We start from the raw sequence: 27026 nt of genomic DNA, 5'->3' as shown, positions 1-27026 counted from the left end.
AGCTATAGTAAACTATTTCAAAAACAATCTATTCAAACGTAGATAAAAGACGAGGATTTGCATCCGCAGTTGAGTGGAGAGCACAACAAAAGGAACTCTGGTTGGAATCCAAATTAGAGGAAAGATGAAGACATGAAAGATCAAAACCAAGAAGGAGGAATGAGAAAAAAGGAAAGGGAATTGGCAAACACCGATATCCAGCTGTGCCACAGTGAATCAAATTTTAAAAAGGCAATATGAGCCACAGCCAAATCACCTGCGAGATAAATAGATGGGAAATAATAAAAGGAAAATTAAGGCAGAATCAAAGAGAGGCCACGCAGAGCATAAGTGTGTATATATCTATATATAGATCTTCATTTATTTTAATATTTAAACCCACTAAAAGTTGTAAATACAACTTTTGAATGAAAGGCACAGGAAAAATCAGACAATGCTGATATAATACTCAAAAGAAAAAATATATTACAGTACAAAAAGAGGACAGTTAGTTACGCATGAACAAATCCTTCCAAGTTGACCATCCTCCAGACTCGGGGAAACGGAAATACAGCTGACACAACAAAGGAGAAGGGGGTTCAGAAACAAAAATCCATTAGCCAAACTTGTCTTTATTGCTTTTCCAAACTGGCAAAAGGTCACATCAGCTCTCCAGGTCTCAGAGAAGGCCAAAAAATAAACAAACAAATCAAAAATAAACAAAACAAACAAACAAAAACTGCTGTGCTTTCTCCTTTCCCCACAGGTGGAGTGGCTCACTTTTGATTATTCACCTGTCTGTTGACTGTGCTACACAACACTCCACTGGGCATCTGATTCACAACATCAAAACAGTTGACATATAAAACATATGGAGCCAGAGACGGGTTTATTTGATTTTTTTTTAAAGTAAGATCTCTCACAATGCATTACCAGCTGAGCCTACATTTGCAATTACGCTTTAATTTGTTGGCCCACCAAGTGTAAAATCAACCCAACCTCTAAGTGGTGCCGAGTGTTTAAATATTCAGCAGACATTTCTGGGATTCAAAAAGTGCAGGTCAGAAGCCATTTCTGGAGCAAGGAAGTAATTTGGTTATCTTCATTGCTTTTTATACCGTTGGCTTGATGGAGCTTACTGAACTCAACATTAGTGGGAGCATAGCACAGAAGAATTCATTTATAATTACAGATTTATTTATTTTTTTTTTTTAAAAACAGAATCTGAAAGAAGAGGCCACTACTATTCACTTTTATCAAGTTTGGGGGGGAAAAAAAAAGATTTATCCTATCAAGAGGCTAACAAAGCAGAGGGGGTTTTGTGACATATAAAATGGCTAATTTATGCCTTAGATCTGCCTAGAGTTTTGGTTCTTAGGAGAGGAGAATCAGTATGCAGGCCTGACAGCTCACATAAGATGTGTGTACACATTAAAGTTTTTCTGGACAGCTCTGGTGGGGAACCAAAAATATAACTCTCTGTACTGCTTAGAATTCCTAATGTTACAACTAGCCTCTTTGGTATAGTCAAGAGACCCACCAATGTCCAATTTGTATCTTCTTTTTCCTAAAAACAGCTGTCTCAAGCTCTCACTGGTCCCATTAAAAGGGAAAGATGGAAAAAAAAAACAAAAAAAAAAACAAAAACCCAGTCCAGGATGATTGCATCAATTCTATAACCTGGAGATCAAGTGATTGTTTGGAATAGCAGGAAATTATACTTCTACAGACATCAAGGGTTTTCCTTTCATCCTGCATGAAAACGAAAACTCCAAACTTTCTGTTTATCCTCTAAACTTGATGCAGCCTGGCCTTTTCTGCTGCCAGACGGCAGATTCATGCTACTTCCACCTTCTCTGCAGCAATGCTACAGAGGGGGGCAAAGCCATGGCACAGCAAAAAAGGAAGGAAAAAATAAAAGAAAAACTTAAACTTGGATTCAGTTTTGAAAAGAACAGCAAATTTAAACAAGAGAAATAAGTGTTACGATCAAACACAACAGTTCGGATGGACTGAGGAATGGCAGGAGGATGGACGTGGTCAGGGCTATGTCATGTTGCCGCGGCTGCTTGGACGCTCTGGTTTGTGTAAGCCTGTGTCCAGTGAAGGATGCGTTTACCAGAGCCCTTTCTCATCTTCCCATCCCCCAGAGATGGCAGCCCACCCTGGGAGGGGAGAATTTACCTCGATTCCCTCTCCATCCTGGTTCTAACCAGAATTTTATAGCGCCACATTCCTCTTTTACACAGGAGCAAAGTAAGGTAAAAGCTACAGCTTTGAGAAATCAGCTTTGAAGTTTGATTCTTACCCTTCCTGATGCAAGAGCTAACACCTTCCAGCTCCAAAGCATAAAGGAGAACAAATGACATCATGAACAAGAACCAGGATCTCAAGAGTCCAGAGACAAAAAGTACAGAATTCAGTCTCTCGTTGCGTCAGGCTAACGCCGACTCCATTCATTACCTGGCCATGGCAGAGGAGGAAGCGGCAGCTAGCTGTGTGAGGTATTCGCGCAGTTCCTTTGCTGCCTGAAAGCGGCCGTAACGTTTTTTGGGTTTGGTGCACTCGTCCAACAGAGCCTTGAGTTGTCCATCTTTGGCTATGTGGGCAGGCGGGTCGTGGAGGAGACCTCCAGTGGTGCCCCGCCATGTAGCATACCGTGACAGCAGGTTTTGACATATGGCATAGTAGTTGTGGTCCACAGTGACCCTGGAACAAAGAGAGTCCTTGGAGAAAGACAGACAGGCCTCCCTGTCGCACTCCTCAAACCGGCTCTCGTACCACACGTCGTAGTTTTCCGGCTTGTCTGCAAGAGAACAGATACACAGGTAAATGAATCCACTGCTATGAAAACGTACTAACTGCATTTAGTTCAAACAGATAAAAAGCATCTAGTGGATCATAAGCTTTGTTTTTCCCCAGGTGAATGTAATGAAGTGAGACTGGGTTATGTAGGCCTTGCAAACCTTTGAGAAACTCCTGGAGCTATAAAATCAAGAGCATTTTTAATCTTTTAGCATTTACACCTTTATTGAGAGTGATACACAAACAGGAAACCTGGGGGGTTGTTGGGTGTGTCATGCAAAAAGGGTACAATCTTTGATTTGGGGTATTCTGCTAAAGAGCTCCCTCAGATCTTGGCAGGCAGTTTTAGATGAATTCTTTCCTGGTGTAGTAAGAGCATTTCTCTTTCAGCAAACTGTTTTTCGAAACTAAAGAGAAAAACAAAACTTGAAACTTTGGTAATTACAGTCAACTGTTCCACCGCATCTGACCGTGAAGAATAAGAAGAATATTTTTTTTTTTTAGTGTGTGAAAATTATTACCCATGAAATCAGCCTCAGCAGAAGCTGACAAGACCAAGGTGCCACTTTTGACACCCCACAGGCCCTAACGCGAAATACTTTTTTCAAAGCCCAGAGGCAAACAACTCATCTACAGTTTCATTTGACAGAAATGAACCACTTTCCAGATTTATTGAGCAAATAAAATTCTTTCTCCAGCTCATTTCACATTGCTTTTTTCCCCCCTTTAGAGGATTGTGCTGGGAAAGAAGGGGGCCAAGAAAATAACCTGGAATGATGAGAGAGCTATTGGTTTGTGCATTAAAAGCCAGATCAATAGCATGGTGGGGAGGGGGTGGGGGGGGTTGGACCCAGAGGATGCAAACACATAATCAGTGTATCAGCGATGTAATGCACTTCTCCTCTGGCTCATCAGTACAACTCAATCAAACATCCAACTCTGCCCTGTTAGCAAGGGGCCTCTGTGGCCCCCCGAAGAGGAGGGGCACATCAACCTCAATCAGTGTGGGTGATGAAGATGGATATGCCTGCGTATGCATATACCGCAAGCAGGCGCACACATATAAAGACGTACACGCCAAAGCAGCAAGGTGAGGTGAAAGCAATTAATGTTTTGGAGCTGGCCATGCATCACACCTCAGCACTGATTGACAGATGGCATCAGGAGAATGTCCTGTTCTTTTACCCACACACACACACACACACACACACACCTACACCTAAAAAGAAGAAGAGAGCAATAGGTTTGTTCTCAAGGACAAAGATGAGCACAGCAAAGTGAAGAAAAAAAAAGTACTTTGAGACTCAACTAAAGGCTAAAAAGAACTACGAGGTCTATTTACTTGCACCTCAATGCCTTCAGTTCTCTCCTCCTGCAAGCGCGAGTGTAACAAAGCTAGAAGATTTCCAACACAAACTAAATAATTTCCAATTCAAATGAGCGGAGAGCAGCACATGAGGTAGGCTGCCTAGCCTCACTTGTCTCCTGCATATCTGGTACCTTCCATGTTAAGGAGCTCAGGCTTGACTTGTATACATTCTCCTCACACCTCTGGCTTCACTGGGCTGCACTGAGAGGGGACATTGGGCCTGAAATGCTTGTTAGCGCGGCCTTACTAGTGGCATTCAAGAGTACGAGCCGGTTTTAACAATGTATGCCTGTGTTAGAGTGCATTATTGAATGTAAGAGAATGAGAACGGTGGTGTGTGTGTGTGCTGCTGCATGTGTGTGTTTGTGTAAGCCAGCGAGCGTCAGGGAGAATGAGAGAGTGAGTGAAGTGTGCGTTACATTATACAGCATGTGTTTCCAAAAGCCACTAGGGGTGAAAACATCCTCAAATGCTATAAACTCAATGATGGGGAATGGCTCCTTTCGCACCACTGGACTGTGCAAACACAGCGCACAGCACAACTTCAACATGGCATGCGTTTTATCTCGCCGAAACCCATCACATCAATATGGATGCCCCTAATGAGAGGGTGGAACAGCACATGGCTTTCTGCGTGTTTGATTTGCAAATCAATTGGCCTTAGTTTAGACTGATGAGATTCGCATCACACTCCTTAGCTCGCTTTCAATCTCAGGCTCTAATTGTAGGGATTGAATTCTCTGTTTGTCGGGCCTTGGGAAGTTACCGTGGCTATTTCCTACCGCTGTCCAACACATGGCACTGACCTCGTAATACTCATTATCGCTGTCGTCCCTCTTCGTCCTGCTGCGCCCCGGCACTTGGCACGCACACAAAGAGATTCAGGCGCGCAAACATGCAAGAAGCAAATAAACTTGAGGCTTAAACTCTGAATAGCCAGGGTAAGCAGCTTGAGATGTCAAGCTCTAAATGTGTCGGCCAGACAAAGGGAGTCTCAACCTGGATTGTGCTTTAGGGCTTGCAAAAAGGACTACTTGTGACAGGGTGGAAAATTGCAGCTTTTGGCACCAAGGTAAATATACACACTTTAGTGTGGTGCATTGACATATCAACATTATCACGCACCAAATGAGGGAAAAACTCAAGGGGCAAAAACTCCAGGGCATGTTGGAGTACCTTCCCATGTTGTACATCAATTTGCGGTTTTCTGGTGTCAGATCTTGTAATTTGGCAAAATGGCACTTTATCTCAGGATAAATTCATCACAATACTTTCGCCTGCAGCTAAAAAAGTGCATACACACCCCCTTTCTCTTTCTCTCCCTCACACACACACACACACACACACACACTAGCTCATATCTGTCACCGGGCATAATGGTGGAACCTCAACACCCAGCGACACAACAGTTTATCACTTTAATAGGATTTCTGCAGGAAGGGACAAATCTAAGAGCCTGACTAGGTGGCCTTGCCTCTCTCTGTAGTGGCCCCTAGAAGGGGGACAGAATTGTAGGAAACCGCAGCACTGAGCGTGTGATGTATAACTATCTCTGTCCTTGTTATGAGGTTTATTCTGAGAGGCAAAAAAAAACTAGGGCAGCGGAGATGGCTCGTTATCCGAACGATCTTAGCTTTGATGGGGACGTGCGCGTTAGAGGCAGAAGGGGTGCTGGAGGAGTGTATATTCTTAGAAGAGAGGAGGCTTCGAGCATGCGTGTCCCTTGAGGCCTTTCCTCAAACCTTCATCACTTCCTCATAAGCTACAGTTTGCGGGTATAGTTCTGACATCAAATGCAGTGTTTTCTAGAAAATACAAACTGTGGACAGCGTTTAAAATCACACTCAGGCTTTGGAAAAACTTTTCAGATGGAGGATTGATTCACGAGTAATTATGTTATAAATAAAAATAATGGTTTATCGGGGGGTTCGTAACTTTAGAGAAGCATCAATGACAGGTCCATCATTTCTGCATGTTGCTTTATGTGCTAATGTAAATAACGCCCTGTAAAGATGAGCAGCAGTTCTTATGAAGTGGTTGTGTTTAAAGGTGTCAATGCATACATGTTCACGAACAATGACTTATTGTCATGGCAACTGGAGGGACAGACTCTGTGAGGCATTACTCACAGACCTATGGATGTACATGTCCGTGCACGCACACACACAAAGTGAATGTGTGGAAATTTATAGGCAGTGCCACTCACTCTGCTTGATGAGCCTTTTGTCGGCCACAAGAACGTTCTCAGCGTCGACAATGATGACCTTTCCGTCACGTGGGCCGACCGCAAAGTTGTCGAAGCTGACATCGAGCAGGTAGAGGGCGAACTCAAAGTCATTGTTGGTGAGCTGCTCGGCAATGTCCATCAGCTGGCGTGCCAAGTCTACCCTCTTCTCCCACGGCGCATTGTAGAAGCTCCACAGATCCTCACCTACGTAGTTGACAGCTACCACGCGCCCACATGCTCCCAGGTACTTGGCGAATGGCCACCCTTCATCTGACGGAAAGCTCTGGGAAGGAGAAACAGATGAGCATGGAAGACAGTTTATAAAAAAAAAAAAAAAAAAAAAAAAAAACAGATAAAAGAAGTCAGGCTGTGTAATGTCGAGTTGGCTGACAGAAAAAAAGAACCCAAAAACAAAACAATCACAGTGGCTCTGAACAGCAAAGGTTAACACATGAATTGGAAGAACCTTCAAATATTCAGAAAATATTTGTTTAACTTGCACACGAATCAGCTTCTTTAACACGGACAGATGAAACAAAAATCCCAAAAAGCAAACACAAAGATTCTGTGTGGAGCCTGAGGTGATGTTTTATACACAATTCTAAGCACAATAGCTGAAAATCTGCCAAGGATCACGTGAAACAGAGCCAGCACTGGGTATAACGGATTAAATTTAATAAAAGCAAAAGCCAGTTTGTGTTAAAGCCCTACAGCTATGAGTTGATGTACGCCGCTATATTCAGTGGTTCCAGAGAACTGATAGGAGATGATTTGTGGTAACAGCAGTTAGCAGGAAAGCCTTATGTGTTGTGATGCAGCAGTGGGGCGATTTAAACTGCTGTGTGATGTCGACTAACTGAGTTAATGCAGCTTGGGCATGCTGACAAGAAATCGCTGTGTATTATAGGTTAAACTGATTAATAATAAGGTAATACCACCAGATGAAGGCGGTACTAGCGCACTAGAGTCTAATCTCTCTTGGATTTATTTGCCTCTGCTGGGGTCAGATATGCATGTGTGACCTATCATCTGCAATTGCCTAATCAAGTGGTCACATTTGTACAGGCAAACACATACACAACTGTGGACAGTTGTACACATACAAACTTACATGAAACTTAAATGAGTTAGGCATGAAGCAGCTGTATCTGGCAAATGTTGCAGGCTGCTGGGGGACTCGAATCTCTAAGTCTCATTACCGCTTCGATCTTCCTCCATGAGCTCTGGTGTCTCACACTTTCCCTGCATCCATTTCTTTTCCCTGGGGCCCATTTCATTGTCGCAGGCTGCCACAATGGTCAGACAAATTAATAGAAAATAATAGAATGAAAGCCCTGTTTTTCTTTTGTTTTGTTTTTTTTCCCCCAACACATGGGTATTGCTGCAAGCGGTACGCCCTCCACCCTATAAACCTGCTGCCATAGGACTCCATCTTTTATAATAAACACCTGGCCATATGCTAGCCTAATGATTGCCTGCATTTCCTATGTAACAAATCTCTCCTGGGTTGCAGTTTTTGGCAGGCAGCCGCCACATGGACACAGACTGAGAATTGGGAGCACTTGTCTTTCACAGCAGCCTCGGTCGCCCTCCCTTTCTGAAACCCAATCGCACCTGCGATAAGGCAGGGAACACATCGTGACACTGCAGGTAAGGTGTGAACTACTATCAGTGTTGCATCTCACTTTACACTCGAGGTAATTCAATACTTTACCAGCTTTCAATTTCTGTCATGAGGGTGGGAGGTTAAATATGCATGGCTGCCCCAACTCTTTAAACTTTAATGAAATACAAATTATTTAAAGACATACATTTTAACCCCCTCCATCCTCCTCCTCCCGCACACCACGCAGCTGCTATCTCAAAGACAGCAGCTGGACTCCTGCCACATGGAGACTGTGGCACTGGGAGGATGCAAGTGATCTGGAACCCAAAAGGCATTCAGGTGATGACTATGGCGCGATTTGCAGCTTTGCTTGTGTGCCACTGACTATTTTTGGGGTGTTTTATTTTGAACACTCTGCAAACTATGCTGTGCATGATGCAATGAAGTCAAGGCAATTCTAAGCCCAACAAAGTCAAGCGATGACAACGCGACGAATCCAGACAGCAGCAAACTTTTTCCAGCCTATCAGTCTGTTAAGTGGCGTAAATCTATACCTTAGGTGTATCTCTTGTTCCCATCAGTTTTAAGAAAGAGCCACAAGCTTGACTGGAGGACAATGATAAGTTGCATACAGTGTAGGTCGAACCCATTTCCCTGAGGTGACCCGATCAATCGTGGGCCAGACAACAGTCTGTCCATGAAGCACTACTTGCTTCTTGCTGCCTGTCTGTCTGTGCTCATCATCACTAGACTTGGCAATGACTCACCCAAACTTCTCCAAAAGCCTGTGCCTCAATAAACTTCGCCTAGACTTTTAGATACAGCAAACTCGACAAGTAGAGAAATTAGAGGAGGTCCATCACATGCTCAGAAATGAATGATAATGTTGGGCTGACTGCACTCCCAAATACTGGCTGGAGGGGAGACAATCCCAGACTACTGAGATGCCATTAGCCACTGGGCTAAGAGAATTAGGATTAGAGATTTAATAGGCTAAATATCTAAAATGGCTTTCTAATTTCTGAGGGTGGTATATAATGATTAAGTTGAAGCTTGATCAGTTAAAGGGTATATCCTTCTTAGGCTCGCCTCCCTTTGACCCAAATTCAAGCCTTTATGTTGCTGCAAACCTAAGCGGCTCTCTGTCACAATGACAAAACTTGCCCTGTCCAACATTACGACTAAAACCTCCTTTGCCAAGCATCAGCCTCTTCTCTCACGCCTGCAGGGTGGATGGTGAGATGTGGGGTTGCGGGGGCAGCCTGAGAGCAAGAGCGGAGAAAAGAGAGAATACGATGGAGACAGCAAACAGAAGAGACAAACAGAGTGTCTTTCACTTCTACGCTCCAGTAGACAGGAGGAATAAACCAGCAAAGACCTGCCTGCTAAACACATCTCTCTCTTTGTTGTCAGGTTACAGCCCTGAATAGGAGGAAAAAGTAGAGCGACAGCAGATGGGGGGGATGGCTGATGGGAGGGAGGAGAAGGATGAATGCCCTACGGCTACTTTCATATACTGTCAACGGCTGTTATGAGAACGCCTTCATGTCTGTCTGGCCCTCGTTCGTGGTTCTTAACATAGATGTTGCTCGTTCGCGGTGCTGGAAGGCTCACTGCGCTGCGTCAATTACCTCGGTGCCATTTTTATGAGCTTCCTGTATTTAAATTTTATACACAATAAGTCTGAAAGTGAGAACTACCGAACAGCGTGGGCAGGCACACGAGAGTGGGCACCTGAGCTTTGGATTCAAACTCGCCTATTGCAAGGCTTGATAAATACTCTACGTGTCCCACCAATCATTCTCCCTTAGCGCTCTTTAAACGGTTACTCTGCAGAAGTCATTAACGTCCGCAATGAGGCGTTGAGTGGGGAGGGGGGGATAAATTGGAAAGCCCAGCCTAATATTACATCCACTGCACTATCTCTGAGCAGACCTGGGAGGTACTCTGGTGTGGGTGGGTGGGTGGGTGGGTGTGTGTGTGTGTGTGTGTGTGTGTGTGTGTGTGTGTGTGTGTGTGTGTGTGTGTGGTTACTGCACAGGTAGTGAATTTTACCAGTCGTCACCCAATCATGTTATGCTATTTAAAAATGCTGAGGGTGCAAAACTGCCAATGACACATCCCAGCAACTTTTACTGCTTTTTAAAGTCTTATCACTTCTTGTTCCCTTCACTGGATAAGAACCTTTTATTTCCTGCTTAGCAAAACCTTGAACTTGTAAAACATGGAGCCCAATGCTTCTTCTTTTTTTTTTCCCCCTTCCTCCCCTGCAAAAATTTTTTGCCGTGTTACAGAAATAATGAGCTGGGCTCGGGAGACAATGAAAGCAAGGGTGGAAAACAGACTCTTCTCATTAAAGACGACCTCACAGTGACTTCTAGGCCCAAGTCTGACTAATCTAATCTTTAAGGTTGTGCCAATTCGCCACCGTAGCAGTGACTGGGGGGGTTGTTGTGCTTTCCACCCCCTCCCTTGTAATACAACAGACACACTGGCGTTCTCTCGGGGGTAGATTGGATTGGGCTGAAATGTAACAGGGCCACAGACAAATGGGCAGCCTCTGGAGAAGAGGATGAAACGAATGGAGCGAGAGGCACAGGAACACACACCTGCGTCCTGACATCTGCTGACAAAGGCATGCCCTTCTACAGGGCCACTTGGGGAGGGCGTGGGCGTGCGTGTGAGAGAGAGCGTTCAAAAAGAGGCTCCTTGTTTGGGTGTGCGTGTGAGTGTTTGTGTCTATGTGAAACTCCATCCAAGTGCATGTGAATGAGAATACGCAACGTGACCAGGGCTGATAACAACCTCTATTCAAGGGCCGAGTAAACATGAGTGGCTCCCAAGATATTGCCTTGGCTGGCTCGCAGAGAACACTGGACCATCAAACACACACATGCACACACACACACACACACACACACACACACACACACACACACACACACACACACACGTATATGTTGGACGCAGAGTTGAGTTTAAAAGGAAGCAGTTGCCTTCATCTTTGCAACCACAGCTACTTTCTGCGTGAAGGAAATTAGTAGTTGCAACCAAAGTGTGCAGCTTGTTAAAACCCTGAGCCGGGCGTGGTGTAAATTCTCGACATTTTCTGTCTTCAACAAAACCTCGCCGCTTCGTAACAAACAAGCCAGGACAAGACTCGTAAAGAGTCCTGGGATCAAACTGTAAAGTTGATGACACGTGGCGGATAGACACATTCAAAGAGAGACAGAAAAAAAAAAAAAAAACCCAAACAACTTTGAACCTCAGTATTACAAAATGAACATTATTCAGTCTGTTTATCAGGGGGGATTAGTGTTAAGAAGGAGCCACATCTGTTTTGCAAGGCTTGAAAGGCAGGAGCTGCCAAGCTGGACCTGGGGAAAAAACGAATTTAAAAAAAAAAAAAAAAAAAAAAAAAAACCCCAAACAAAAAAAAAAAAAACAAACAAACAAAAAAATATTGCTTTTCTGTGCAGCTCTCCTGTTGACCTTGTGTGTCTGGAGGAAGTGGGGCGAGCCCCGTCTGGCATTTTGCTGGCCATTTATGTTTAAAATCCAGTCAGTTAGTCTGCAGTGAGAGCTCAGACACCACAGGGGAACCAGCCTCATCCTAGCACACATGGTGCAACTTCTTTTCCGTGTCGCAAGTCTCCCGCTGCTGCATTTCCTGCTAACCTAGTTTCCCCTCCCTCTCTCCCTTTGTTCCACCCCCTAAACCTGCAATACAGGGCAGTGATCCCGCATGTTCCGGACATCGGATCCAGGAACTGCCGAGTCACGGCACGACACTGAGGAGTGCGTGCATGTATGTCTGCTGGTTGAGACAAGCCAACTGTGTAGATCTCTGAATTTAGAATAGGCCTGACCTCTTTCTTTATCCAGGCGTACGGTTCAAAGGCTGCAAAGTTACAGAGCGTTCCACTGGCAGCAGTCTTGGGGAACATCCACATCCACTGGTGTACAACTCCACCATTCAGAACCCTTATAAAGGAGGCTTTGGAAAACATGCTGATCTGGCTGTTTCTTGGACAGACGGCCAAAAAGTGATACCTTTGTGAAGGATAACAAAGACAACTAATCTCTGATTGGGTTTAATGCGTCACACAAGTCTTTGTTTCCCCACTCATAAGACTATACTTGCTGTGGCCACCCAAGTATAGCTGGAATTAGTTTTTATTTTTGATTCTGTCTGAAAAAAATGTGATAGATTTTTCTAGTGCCCTCACTGTTATTTTGCTACTGTTGAGCAGTCCTTGATCTCAATCAGCTGTCTCTTGTCTTATTCTGCAGTCAAACAGACTAACTACACTTTCTTGAACTGGGGCCGGTGACTGAATTAAGGTTAGGGGGTTGGGAGTGCGACATGTAGAGCTAGTGCCACTAGCTCTACATGTCGCCAGCTGCAATCAAAAGTGGTGGATTTGAAATCATGGGAGCGCCACTGTCTTGATACCACCAGAAATACCATGCAGTTCTGCAGGAAACACTGAAAACTAGGCCAATATATTACAGGTAGGGTTTGGTAATTTCCTTCTTTATGTTTGAGTACTCCTTTCCCATTCCCATGGCTTCGTCTGACAATGGATGATGTTCATATTACTGGTTTAATATCTTATTATATATGCTATGACAGCCTTTAATTGATTTTTAAATGAAAAATAATGTCAATCTAGACAAGCGTATGAACAGCCTTACGAATATCAGAAATCTTTGAATGTATAAAAGCTGAAAGGACTGCTTGTGCCAAGTGGGAGATCAAAAAAGACACTAGGCTCATATGAGCAAACAAAACCAAGACATCAAGTATAATAACCGATCAGACCACGCAGAATTGGCTTGTACAGGACAGAAAGACTATGCACATGATTCAGTGAGCTACTTCAAGTCTTGATAGAAATGGGTTAGCTGGCTCTTTGAGTTCTGCAGGCCTTTGCTCTGCAGAGAGAATGAGAGCAGGATGAGGAATGAGTGCACAGGACGGCACAGCTCGGGGTTGCTAGTACACACTCCGCCGCTTACTGATAGCTGAAACCCTTTGCCGACCTGAACCTGAGCCACTGCACATGGAGTCACCTCATAAATCCCCTCCGCTGGAAGATGAGGAATGTATTAAGTCATAGGCAGCAGTGTTCACTCAGTCTAGGTGGTATTGCCGCCCACACAGTTTGGCCTCAGACCTGAAGGCTGTGGGTTTGAGGCCTACATCAAGGGTTGTATATTTCAGAGCAGGCGCCAATTATCTCAGGGGCAACCATGTAAGCATACTGAGCAGGGAGACTGCTGTCACTGCCCCTGCACTCTAACCTCTCTACAGACCAGAGGATGCATGAAGAGAATTCCCCTCTACAAAGAGCAAATACACATATACACACACACATGCATATATATATTTATTCATTTATTCGACATGCTAGAAAAAGAGTCAAACATTAAAAGAGGTGCCTGTGAACATTTCCCTTTACATACAGTGAGCAGTTAAAATGCCAAGAGTTTTAGAACTAGCAGGGGTGGAAATGCCAAAACTGTACAGATGCTACAGATATCCCTAACCTCTTATAATTTCTCTGACAGGAACCAAGTGCCTTTTGCTTTAATGCAGTGGGCAGTTTTATTACTGCAAGCAAACTGATGTGCTAAAAGGCATATTCTTGCTAACATTAGGCCCCAGGCTCTCCAGGGGACAGAGGATAGTAAAGAGCTGCTTGTTACGGATCAATATTGGCTATCTTAAGGGGTCCAGGGAGAGTTGTGAATGACTGTCTCCTGCACTGCAGAACTGTATCTTCAGGAGCAGGGCATAAGATAGGCTGGGGTGCACACTGTAACAGTAGGAAGCTTGGATGGGGGTGTTGAGGGACAAATCTAAAAAAGAAGCTAGTGGGTGGGATGGGAGGGGGGTTAGCCACAGGCATTTACCTAACCAAACACAGCTGTCAGGCGTGTGTGTGTCTGTGTGTACTTGTGTGTGTGTGCACGCGCGTGTTTGGAGAGAGGAAGAAAGAGAGAAAGGATTATGGTAACACAAGCAGTCTGGCTCATTCAAACAGAGGAAAACACCACAAGGCTCTGGCTTGTACGACACACACACAGTCACACAAACCCTCGGCTCCTCTCCTCCTTCTCTTCTCGCCTTTCCACCAGGGCCTCCATCCAGCGAGGGCAGCCAAAAAGAGGGGAGTCGAGCCCAGATAACTCCCCGTCTTATCCTAACAGGATTCAGTCTGTACACAAAGGCCTATAAGAATAATGAAAGGGGGTTTGGGAGCAGTTGAAGGAGGGTTAAGCGGCGTACACAACCTCCTCTCTTATGTGCTAAGAGCGTCACAATCCCCAAGACCCAAAAACAAAGGTACTAATCACAGACTACCAACTTAAATACTATTTACTGGCCGACCTCAGCCACTGAGCCAGCCTTTGAGACAGAAGGCTCTCACTTAAGCTGCGATAGCGTGCAGCGTGTGATTAAATGAAAAGAAATAAATAAAACTAAAAACAAAACAGGTTTTGATCCTCTTTGTGAAGAGGCACGATGACCCAGAAAACCAGACCGTAAGGGTTTTCCTGCATGGAAATTATAAAGGCTTAAATTCTGCCGATACTTTGCCAGAGCAAGCATATGCTGCAAAAAGGACATTTTTTCCCCTCCATAAATTGAAATTTTTTTACAACCCACATAAATCTTAAAAAAACAGTTTTTCTACTTGTTTTTTCTTGATATTTGCACCAAACATCACAACAACCTGTCTATATAAACTTCAATATTGTCTCCAAAAAAAATTCCTCATTTCATTTCTTTTCAACAGCAAACTGTAAAAATAATTGCTTCTGTGTAACAAATAAGGTTACATGGGAAAGTTATGTGCATATTAGTCCTAAAAAAAAAAAAAAAGAAAAAGAAATCTCCCCCACAAGACTCTTGGAGCATGTTTGAAAACCACACCACCATTTTAAATTTACAGTTATAGTCATTTAAACTGAGGGATTTAAATTTATGTTACCAACACAAAAATAAATCGAGGTTCTGCAGGTCGCAGCTGAGGTACCACATTTGCCTCACGTTGTGCCAGGAAAAACCCCAAACACAAACTGTTTATTTTGGCTTAGCTTCCTGAAGTGACGGAACATTGTAATGGATTATGCAGAGCTTCATTAATCAGCAGCATACCAAAGAGGCATCCCCCCCTCCATTTTTTAAAGATTCAAACAAGCTACTGGTGTGTTTGCTCAGAGAGCTGTGAATGTTTCCTTCCATATTTGCATTAAAATGTTGCTGTCAAAACTGTTAGGAAGAACAGGAGATAAGGTCATCCATGTAATCTCTCCTCTGATTTAGCATCAGTGTCAGAGTTCTTGGGGAAAAAAATACAGTGTTACGTGAGAGGAGCGTGTCTCCTTGTCAGGTGGGGCGAGAGTGTTGAATGAGTCGGTGGATCTGCGAAAGGTGGGGAGAGACTGTAATAGAAAAAGAGGCAGAGAGAGCTGAGAGGTGGGGTGTCTGGGAGTGCACAGATTTGAGTTTAGAGGAGATGAGAGCGCCGCTGACTGAGTTAACCCCACAGGCCTGTCACATCCTATTCTCAGCTCCACTGAGCAAGACAGGGCTGAGGACCAAAAAGGGTGCGAGTACAGTCACATGCTTCTGGCAAACTCGCTAAGCTTAATGATTTGGAAGCGAGGACTAGGCTAAATTGTACTAATTTAAGGTTGGGCCAGATGTACTCCATCAAACACAACCATCACCTGATGAATCGGTGAGTCATCTAGCCGCAGGAGAGACGGCAAGGATGGCAAGTAAGATTCGAGCCACGGAAATGAGAAAATGAATTACTCGCTTCTCATGCAAACCGAGTTATTGTTGAATAAGAGGTAAAAATTAAACAGCATCATGTAATTCCGCCGCTTGGCAAAGAGACAACCCCTTGAACAAGCAGATTTATCAAAGTAAAAGAGAAACCTTTCCAGGGTAACTTAAACTGCACCGCTAAGAGGAAATGAGGGAAAAACGGATGAAACTGGATAAGACGACTCTCATTGCACAAGGATTTTTCCTTGTTTGGCTGTCGTCATTTTTGTCTTCCAAAAATATTTATTCCCCAAAGCCAAATTGTCTTCCACGTGACAGAAAAGTGGGGGTGGTGTGTGTGCGTGCAGTACACAAGTGTGCACTCATAGACACCGAGAACACAGAAAACACATTGTTGGCCAGACCCAAAACAACACAGCAGATTGTTTCCCACTGACAAAGAAGGTCTGGTTTCTCATAGTGAATCAGGGCCGATTTACTGCCTGTGGCTTCAAAAGACTGGAAACAGAAGCCTTTCTAAGAGAGAGTGCAGCTCGCTGAGCAGACAGCAGAAATGTTATTCGCATTATTCAACTGTATAAAGCCAGAGGAGGGAGAAAGGAAAAAGAAATAAAAACGGAAAAAAGAAAAAAAAAAAATCCCTAAACCACAACACTGCTAGCCGATGACAAAAGGAAATTATTTACACTAAATATAGCAAAGTTGAATTATAAAATGAGTGAGAGTTTCCTTTATTCAACTTACTGGAGAGGTGTTTAACTACAACCAGGCAAAATAAAGCATCACTCATGACCTGACAAGAAGGCAGAGTGATAAATAGTTGAAAAGGCCCAGGTTAGATTAAATAACGAGTCATAAAACTCGGCCCACATTCCTCTATATCTTCTGTTAAAGCCTGTCCCCACACAGCAGCTCAAACCTCTAGCAAAAAATAAAGAAAAAAAAATAGGTAGACCAAGGTGTTGTAGTACAGCACGTCTTCTGTTCAATCTCTATAGACGCTATTAATTCTTTATGGTCTGCTGCTGCCCAACCTTGTGTATAGGGCCCTTTCAGTCTCATAGCAAATTTTCTCATCTTTTGAGGTTAGTGATGCTGACGAACAGTCAAAGTACTCAGGATCTGCGAGTCTCTGAGACGTCTCGCACATTTCTTTGTGCGTTGTCTATCCCAGCAGTCCGCGCACACCATCTGTTATCCTGCGGCCTTGCGCGAGCAGAGACCCAACGGTTCCTTCTTTTACCCACAGGTCACAAGTTCAGGGTGAGATCAACAATTCATGAGTCCTTGTAAACATGCAAAGTCTCCACGTAGCGGGAAGTGGAAGGAGCTGTGGACAATGTGAGTGCATGATGTGTTTGTGCGTGATGTCTTAAACTGTGTGTCCAAGATAAGACTAAGGCCGTGGTGGTGGTGGTGGTGGTGGGGGGGGGGTGATTCCCTATGCCTCTGAACTGAAATATAACTGAGGTGACGGAATTGTCTGCACATGTGTGATGAAAAAGTAGGGGAGGAAGCCATAGAAAGAAAAAAAAAAAAAAGGGATGTTGTGAGAATAGGGGAGAAAGGAAGAGAGGGGGAGGGTTGAGCGACCGCACAAAGCTAATGAGATTTTATAGATTGACCAGACTAAAAAGCTGATCCCGCCTTTTGTCCTCTGAAATGCCTGGAGGTGTCCGGTACCACATGTGGGGGACAGTGAGGCGGGGGGGAAGCTAGTGGTGGAGGTCATAACAAGTTATTGAATGTCTACACGGGCCAAGACCATTGTTGTTCTGTCCCCTCATGAGACCCTCAATGCCAAACAGAAATTGGAATTGATTGGCCGCCTGTTAATCAGCGAGTGAAAAGGATGCGGATGCAGAGGAATACGCCTGCTTTGACATCAGGATGACTGAATAAAGGTGGGTCGGGATTTTTCTCCTAACCTGGTGTCAAAGCTAAACGTTAAACATTTTTTTAAAGCATCCTTTTCATTTCGGCAAGATGAACCGTTTGTTTGGTTAAAATGCGTCAAAATCAAGAATGTTCTAATCTTCCCTGTACTGGACAACAAAGCGTCCTGTTGCATTTTCATCAAAACTAAACAGTACATATCCCAAAATCTTCTTTTAAAAACAATTTCTTAAAACTGTTTTTTCTTATAGCAACACTGAAATTCACACAGAAAAACATAAGTTAAAAAATATTTTGCAGGACGAATTAAGGATCAAGAATACTGGCACTGATACAGTTTAGCAGCCCTGCAGAGACTGCTCCGTTCCAGTCACACACAAATGATGACAATCCAGTGGACATAGACTTATATTAAAATTAAAAACAACTTGGACCATTTACAGATGCATCCTTGAATAATTTAAAACTGCCCTACATATGGTGTTAAATATGCAGCACTGCCGCCAGCCAAAAATCGCCTTTTTTTTCCCCTCTCAGAGGCCACAGCTCTTAAACCCTTCTCCATTCTAAGCAGAAGAATATTCTTGCTCCAAATAGCCAGCATGCAGTCTTGAAGTAGCCTTGAGTTTAGGGAGGACTTGATAGCCTGTCTCAGATCTAGGCAAGAGGAAGGAAAAGGATTCCCGCCCTGTAATTTAGTGGGGGCTTTGTGGGCCAACACGCTGTTGCACTGATATTCTGAATCTCCGGGAGTAATCCAGGAGCCGCGTTTTATCATCTGCTCTGAAACCAGCTGCCGCCACGGATCATCTGACAAAGAGGTCTTTGTCAGATGATCTGTGCATCTTTATCCAGATGCAATATTCTCCTCGAAGCGTGTATTTGTCGAGCATGATTTAAAACCAAAAGAAAAAACAACCCTATCAGCTCTAAGACTGCTTTATACCCTGTAAACACCCAGATTTTAAGAAGTTCAAATGTAGACACAGTACCTGCAATACGAGTGGTTCCGGGTTAAATGCCAGCGTCATGAGCAGCTGCATTCTTTCTGTGTCCTTGAGGTTCTTTAGCAGGAAGCTGCCAGAGTCCTTGGTTTCGGCGTACCTGCGGACCACACGGTCCAGCAGTCTCTGAGAGGGGCAGTGCACCAAGTCTGACCAGCCCTCTACCACATCTGGAGTAAGCAGTCGAACATCGCCGTTGATCCGGGCAAATTCAGTCTTGTACATTGCCTGGATGAGGTCACATCGCGGCCTGCCTGTGGCCCTCTTGCAGATTTTCTGGTCTATCTCGGCCAACTCCTGGTTGGAGCCGAGCCGTTTGAGAACCACGCGACGAGTGCCCTCCCTGGGCTCTCCGTACTGCGCGAAGTAAACATTCTTGACATTGAAAACGTCTAGAAACCGCAGGCGACCCCAGGTCTCAAAGGAAACCTGGCCGTTCATGAACTTGCGGCACCAGCTGGTGCCAAAGCAGGCGGGACACTTGTTGAGGTTGATGAATCGTCTGTCCGTGAGCTCATTCTTCTGGAAGGACGCGAACAGGTTGTGGGTGTTCATCAACAAGATGACAAACAATCCCACCACCAACAGGAGCTTTAGACAGCGATACAGGCGGCCAAGTTTGAGAGGCAGGAAGCGCAGCATGATGTGGATGGGTCAGGAGTGGGGTGTTGAGGGACAGGGGAGGAGGAGGAGAGGTATTGAGATGATCGTCAGGGAGCTAACCTCAATGCCTCTCCGTCATGGTGCAAAGGGGAACCTTCTAAAGCGGCAGACAGGGGCGAGGTTGGCACAGCTGCACTGTGCCAGACTTTGGCAGTGGCCAATGCGTCATGTTCTCTCTGCAGTTTGTATGTAAACTTGGGCCAGCAGTTCTGAAATCAAGCAGACAAAGAGACGGAAAAAAATCATTACATGAGGGAAAATATAAAAGCTACACCTTACAATACCAAAAATCCAGTGTCTTGCCTTAAGTAACAGTGGAAAAAGGTTGATTTAATTTCCTTCTCACCCCAAATCCTTACATGTGATCCCACATTGTAAAACAAAAATGCAGCTTCTCTGGAATATGAAATAGTCGCACAAATTTGAATTGCTTGGGTCATTTGAGAGATTTCATTACTTTTTGAGCAGAAATGAGATGGCCCACAGCCAATGCAATAAACCTGCCTGTGCCTGTTTGAGTGCGTTCTCTTTGGGAAATAATATCTTGTATACTCCAAGTATAAGAAGAATAAATAAAAAGGGAAAATAAAGTGTCAGTGATCAAATTAAGGGGAAATGTAAAACATCGTCCACAAGTATTAAAATAAAATGTCCTGCATTCAGAGGAAGAGTCCCTCAGTGGGCCTTCCCTCTGCACCAATAAAAATATCCATCACTTTTTCTAAGATGTACTGCAGAATAACTTGCCATCTGAATACCTCAACGGTTACTTCTAAGCTCAGGAATCTTGATTTTGTTTCTCTTGCTTCAGATGGAGGAATCTCGGTTTGCATTGTGATGAGAGTCACACCGTGCAAAGTTTAACCTTTGATCAGAGCTGCCCTGCTTCGTTTTAATCACGCTTTGATGCTGTTTCTTTGAAAATGGCTGCTGTCGCTAAAATAACGTTTCTGGTCGAGAGGGGGAAAAAATGAATCTGAATATTTCTACTGAGATTATTAATTTTAGCCAAGAAGGGGGATGGCAAGCCCTATCTGTAGAAGAAAAAAAAAATCTGGGATCACAGTGAGAGAACAAAGCACTTAGAAAAACCCCACAAGCCCCACTAAAATCTGCCCACGATGAAACCATGTTAGACCCCCCCCACACCCCCAATCCAGCTTTTAGGCAGTAAGTATTTTAAGTCGCTTTAAGAAATACAATGACTCAGACCATGCAAATTAGCCATCCTCAATTAGAGCTCATTAGGGCATGCCTATTAGGACAGCTGACTTGAGAGGGCATGGCTAACGAGCAGGCACAGTAGTGTGATTAGTTTGTGTGTCGATGGGTTCCCTTGCTTTTAGATCGAAGAGGCTGAGATTCTGGTAGGACACGCGGGCTAAAAGCAACCGAGAAAGCGGCGGCTGTGAGAAACGTGGGCCTGCAGCACGCCAGATAAGAGCCGAATGGAGAAGCTTTTACCCCACACCTCTGTCTGGAAATACCTCGAGCTGATCAGGCCAAGTTGCCTAATGTAAAAATAGACCATATCCAAATAGGGAACTACAGAGTGCTACACCGCATGTTTTTAAAAGGCAAAGAAAAATGTTATTCGAGCATTTTTTCCCCCCCCATTCTCGCCACACCACGCGCAATGTGACTCAACACAGCAATAAGGATATGATTTTTTTTTCCCCTGACATAAATAAAGAGTGAGATAATGAGTTACTGAGAAACTTTACAGCCACATTTTCTACATGGGTAAAAACCTTTAAATGCAATGATTTTAAGTCCTATGACGGCATTTTTTTTTTTAATTCATCTATTACAACACATTACACTGAAAGTTGGAGATGCACTGATTTATCAGACAATAATCAGTATCGACCACTTTCACTGTGTGTCTTATTCAGCTTTTCACTAACTCGTATTATTGAAGTTGGACTCTTAAAGATACTGTGAAATAAAAAGCAGGAAAGCCGTCATTGCCTGGCACAAAAGGGATAATGTATAGCTACAGAGACACACAATGACAAAACATCTGTATCTGGAGTGGCCTTTGGCTAAATTGTTATTTTAAACATTAGACTTACTATTGGCCTCAAATTAACAAATGGTGCATCCTTAATGATGGTAATATTTGGCTGGAATCATCCAGAGAGCACTTCGTGAATATATTGCGAGTGCTACTGATTCTCACATTATCTCAAGATAACTCAGAAGCGGAAAAAAAAAGCAGAACAGAAACTGTTTTTTTTTTCCTCCAATTTATTTCTAGACAGCATTTGAAATTAGCTCTCTGAATAGGGGGGGATAAATACATAAGTAAAGTAGGCCCACACTGGGCTGTCTTAGACAAAAGGATTCAAAAGGATGCATGTCTGTGCCTTTTACTACAGGGAGTGAGAGAAAGCTGATTGCTTGAGGGGAAAACTGAATTTCCCGTTGTTATAAAATCTCGATTCAAGTGCCATTTAGCATCTGACACAGGCAGCCACGACACTGACGTGACTGCAAGATCTTGGGAGCAGATATGAAATTTATCTAGGATGAGCTAAGGGCTCAGAGAGGACGAACCATAACCTCAGCGAGGCCAAGAAGTGTTTCACCTCTTCATCCGTGAGAGAAAGAAACAGAGAGCCGGGGCAAGCTTAAACAAGCCCTGAACAAGACCTGGACAGCGCCGAGTAATGAGAAGCACAAGCTGGCAGCCGGCATGAAGAGAATACATAGCTTCGTATTCCTTGCCAGAAAAAGCGTTAGACCACAATTACCTATAGAGCATTACCTGCATTATATTAGTAATCACACAATGCGAAAGGATCATTTTCTTCCTCTTAATGAAAGACAACTTTAATGCTCAAATTATTGTCAATGAAACACACAAATCGGCCATCTATGGGTTTATAGCGTGCCACGATTAGCATGGCGCATGAGCGGGTGCAGTCTGAAATGATACTGGATTTGAGTTTTTTATAACCTGCTGCTGCTGCTACAAGCACAGTAATAGTGGGAATAAGATGAAAACATTCAGCTTTATTGGGAGAATGACATGGCAATTTAAGACGGGGATCTCTTTCCCTGGTAATTACCCCACTAGACTGTTTCCTTGTGAATTTTACACCTGCAAAACCATTTATTTAACTCCCTCACTGACTAATGCGGTATGATGGGAGTTATTTAAGAGAACGTGGCGAGAGAGAAAGGCAGACTGCATAGGGCTCTATGGCAAGGTTGCCTACTCAGGTTCTTGCTGAGGGTAAAGTTCACTTAAAGCTCTAAATTAAAGCCAGATGTTTTTATTGAAGGGCATTGAAATTTAAAGCAGTGTTTTCTTTGGGGCAAACCTCATTGTGCCCACCGAAAACTGTGTTTCAAATTACCCCCACCCCCTTTCCTATCAGACAACTGTCACAGTGCCTCTTCAAAAGATGGGAGGGATGTAGAATACCAAGAGGGGGGGAAAAAACTCTGTTTAGAATAAGCACCAAATTACTTCTCATGATACAGGGCCGCTGCCAAAAGTGGGCTAAGAAAGTTTTTCAGCGTACTCAGTCTACAAAGTATAGCGGTGAGCGCTTCGAAAGAGAAGCAAAGAAAAGAGGGCAAATCAAAGGATGCCTGACTCCTCATGCATGGAAGATGAGTCTCGCATTCAAAATGTTCCAAGTTTGGCAGATGTTAAGAGCCGCAAAATGGCTCATTACTGGGACTGAAAAGGCACAAGATGAAGCAATAGGCCCCATGTTGGCTTAAAACAGAATGACAAAGGTTGAGACAGAGGAAGATGACATGGTAATATTCTAATATTTCAACTTTTATTAAACTTAGATTTTAAAAGAAAAACTCAGATAAAGAGGAGGGGATTGAAAAGGAAATTTCTTTCTTGAATAATCTTTCCTACAGCTCATTGTGTAAGAACCAGCTTCAGATAATGGTGTGCAAGGGCAAGGCTACTCTCCGGCTAACCCATTTCTTGACTGCACCTGAGGCTAAACTTCATTATGATATAATGAAGTCAAGCCACACAAGAACATGCTTGATTAATTCCAATGGAAATGCAAAAGAGAGAGCACATTGGGAAGTGGGGAAAAGGACTGAAATACAGTGGAGAAGTCGGTAAAATAGAGAGAGAGAGAGAGAGAGAGAGAGAGAGAGAGAGAGAGAGAGAGAGAGAGAAAAAAGATAACTGATGTATAACTAGCGGCCAGCAAGAAAAGAGAAGCTTTGAGTTATTGCTCTTGTGATTGAAATGACTGGAAATAGATCACTTGAATACAGAGCAGCACTTCTCCATCTCTGAATGGATGCACACAAACACACACGCGAGAGCGTCTACCTGCAGGACCGCTGGCATTGCCCCCGAATCCTCAAAGCTGGAGGGGGAAAAAAAGCCACCTCTGCCCCTCACCACCACCGCTGCCGCCACCACCGCCACCGCTACCTCACTTGCTTTGCAATGTGTGGTTCTAGCTGGAGAGAGGAACTACTGTTGCCAGGATTATCGACCGTGGGAGTCAATAATGTTTGATCACAAAAACATTCAGCCGCAGCCGGGTTGCCTCAGTACAGCAAACACATAGACAGTGATGGATAGATACAAATGACAGTAACATTCGCACGCCTAATGGAAAATTGAGTCCTCGGATTATAAGTACCAATTAGCAGCATCCCCACAATGAACATTAGTCCATTCATCTCTGGCCCAAACCAAACACAAGAGGGGTTTTAATGAGAATATCAATAGTATCTGCTTTGCGCCAAAATGACGCAGCTGTTAAGAACACACTGCGAAGACCTACTCTGGATTCCCCAAATGAAAACAGCTTCTCCCTTTTCTGTTTAATTTAAACAGCTGCACGGTTGCACAACCCAGGATCTCTCTGGAAAAGTTTGAGGAGTTGGCATGAATCTGAATCCCATGTTAATGCTACTGCAAGGCAAACATGTCAGCCGAGTGAAATGATTAAAACAAGCTGTCAAAGCGAGCTGCAGTTTAAACAATCGGGAAATGCGTTTGGCTGGGGAGGAAATGAAATCAATTATCTTAAAGACATTCATTCTCCCACCTTTGTCTGTTTCTCCGTCTGCTCTACAAGTTACTTTATCTGAGACTGATTTGGCAAGTCTGGAGGTCAAAAACAAAAATATACTGCTGCTGTGGGAGCTTTTAGGCTGCAATTATGAGACGTTCCCCTGCCGAGCACTCAAAAACATTCAAATCAACCACCAGCAGAACGCCTTAAGTGTATCAGGCTATTTTCATAGTTCCCTCGTCAACTAACCTAGCAGAAAGGCTCCAGCAATTAGTCTCCCGATATAGAAAAATTAATTCTAAGCAGCCCATTCTATTCATTAGACTGTAAAGAGAAATTCCATAGGACTTATTATGAGCTTTGTGTGGAACCAAACACTAAAACTCTTGTGTTAATCTGTTTTTCCTTTGAAGGAATCAAGGGCAGCAGTTTTCAAAGAAAGTGCAATTATTACTATGCCACAGAAATCTCATGGTCAGATCTATTCATTTGTTTTTTTGTTTTTTAAATCCTCTCAAAGTTAAGCTTATATTTTAGGTGTTTTTAGGCTTGATGGAGAAAAAGAAACAGCCTCAACCTGTTGTGTTTTTGCCAAAAGGAAGGCGAATCCAAAGCAAACCTGTTGAGATGAAGTGTTTTAAATAGCCTGAAACTACAATGGGAAATTAAGGGGTGAGAATCAGGGGGGGAAGCAATGTTTTGTTAAATAAATACTAAAACGTTAATAGCGCCTCCGGCAAACACGATACCTCCCGGACACCAGCGTTGTTGCTGTAATTTAGTATTATCTGCATACAAATAGAGATCAGGGGCAGCACATTTTCTTCACTCTACAGTGTATCCATTCTCATCCATTTTTTTCCCCATTATGTTTTTTCCCCTTTTTTGATTCTACATCACGTTGTGCATAAGAGTCTTGCTATATTCTCTAATGCAAGGCAAATAACGAAAAGATTAAAAAACAGCGTGTAATTAGAGGGAAACATACTAACCACCTATGCTTAGACTCAAAACACAGTTCCGCTGTAACTAAAATGACACCACCAGCAGTAATAGTGGTAATAATACGCTTCCTGTCACCGCACAGTGGATGTGGGCATCTGATAAGAGTTTGTTTTTAAAAAGCGCTGAGGTTTTGTGTCCTTTTTGTTTTAATTATCTTTGCTTAATCTAAGGTCACATGACGGACACTCGAACTGTTATGCATCCTCTTAGTGATATAAAAAAAATCAAAACATCTGAGTTTTTATTGCTTTTAGGGTTTTTTTTTTGTTTTTGGTTTTGTTGCTTTATTGAACTGCTCAAAAATAGACGTGTGAGAGACTTCTGCAATGCATAATTTACCTGCTCTCGCTTTAAATAAAAGACAAAACAAAAAAGAAGAGTTGAAAGGCAGCACGGACTGCAAAGAGAACAAACAACTGTGAAACAAACCTGTGACTTTTTCCCCCCTCTCCGGCTTTGTAGTAGTGAAATGGTTAGCGCTCAGCTGATATCATTCTTCAAAGTTGCGGCTACTTACGAGGCGGACGAGAGGGGACTTTAAAACACCGGCGATTGTATCTCAGCCGAAAGCTGCTTCTTCAAAGCTCGACGAAGATCTCTATCAAGCACACTCAAACGGGCTTCCCATTTCTAGCTCTTAGGTATCTAGCCAGCTAGCCTGCTAGCCGCTGAAATAAACAGTTGAGCTGTCGAGTCCTTAACTCTTCGTATACCGGATGTTTCCGACTGGACGACGGAGTCCTCTTCACAAAGGATAACAGCGTCCGTGCGGTGAATTAACGTCCATATCTGTCCGCGTGTTGCGAGTCCCGTCCGCGGTCACGGTATTGCCTCTTTTCTTGTTCTCTCAGGCAGCTGCTCACTCCTCTCCAACACCACAATGGGTTCTGTTTCGACTCTTTTCAACACCAGCCTCTTTACTCTTTACGACAACCGTTCTCTGTTTACGGGCGCGGTTGCTAAGCGATTATTCTAATATTGTCTTGTCTGGAATGCCGCCCCCAGTGCAAACTTTACCAGAATTTCTATTTTTTTTCGTCGCTCCAATTAGGCTAACACTTTTAAGGAACTTGTAACATTACCTGAAATTAATGTTCATTTTTAGATTGTTGTACCGTTTAGTTTAATGTGAGAAGGGAAGAAAGATGCTAGAGGTGGTAAGTAAAAGAAACCATACTGCTAATATAAACGGCTGCATAGTTAAAGAAAAGTCATACAAGGCCTAATTGATATACTTTTTTTAAGTCAACAAAAGCACAATAAAATAAAATAAAGACAATACACTGCAGGTAAAATATGTCGTGCTCAGTCAATGTGGCCTAAAATAAAGACTAATTCATAAACCACTTAATTTTATTTTATTCTCTGTTAATTTCTGACTATGAATGATTCACTTACTGATAAAGAATGATAAACAGTACGATCAAATATCGCAGCAGCTGAGAATCACGCTTTCATATGTTTGCATTTTCTGCCATCTGCTGGAAAATAGGAGGATGACACCCAACGTGTGTTATTTTTTGTGGCTTACGAAAACACCGTCAATATGTTTTTTATTGCTTTGCAAAAACATAATGTCAGCAGAACAGGTAAGTAACTGTGACACGTATTCTTTTCCCACGCGATAAAGGATTTAATATATCTCTC

The 27026-nt window shown here is 43.4% G+C and overlaps 1 protein-coding gene across 3 annotated transcripts; it reads right to left on the bottom strand.

Annotated features, from left to right (window-relative positions):
- Positions 1-333: 333 nt before the first annotated feature.
- Positions 334-26305, bottom strand: dipk2ab (divergent protein kinase domain 2Ab). Of its 3 annotated transcripts, none has more exons than XM_063483549.1 (4): positions 25809-26291; positions 18682-19565; positions 6360-6663; positions 334-2785 (listed from the first exon to the last, which is right to left on the bottom strand). In XM_063483549.1, the coding sequence occupies exons 2-4, from the start codon at positions 19333-19335 to the stop codon at positions 2439-2441; spliced, it is 1305 nt and encodes a 434-aa protein (XP_063339619.1). In that variant the 5' UTR covers positions 19336-19565; positions 25809-26291; the 3' UTR covers positions 334-2438. The 3 variants fall into 3 exon arrangements, with proteins under 3 accessions (XP_063339619.1, XP_063339621.1, XP_063339622.1); XM_063483551.1 differs by having other exon boundaries at positions 25897-26291; XM_063483552.1 differs by lacking the exons at positions 334-2785; positions 6360-6663 and adding an exon at positions 13141-14224 and having other exon boundaries at positions 25809-26305.
- Positions 26306-27026: the final 721 nt, after the last annotated feature.

This window comes from Pelmatolapia mariae, linkage group LG9 (genome assembly GCF_036321145.2).
Source record: "Pelmatolapia mariae isolate MD_Pm_ZW linkage group LG9, Pm_UMD_F_2, whole genome shotgun sequence".
NCBI lineage: Eukaryota > Metazoa > Chordata > Actinopteri > Cichliformes > Cichlidae > Pelmatolapia > Pelmatolapia mariae.
The sequence above is the reverse complement of the archived record's forward strand: the minus strand, read 5'-3'. Positions and strand labels throughout refer to the sequence as shown.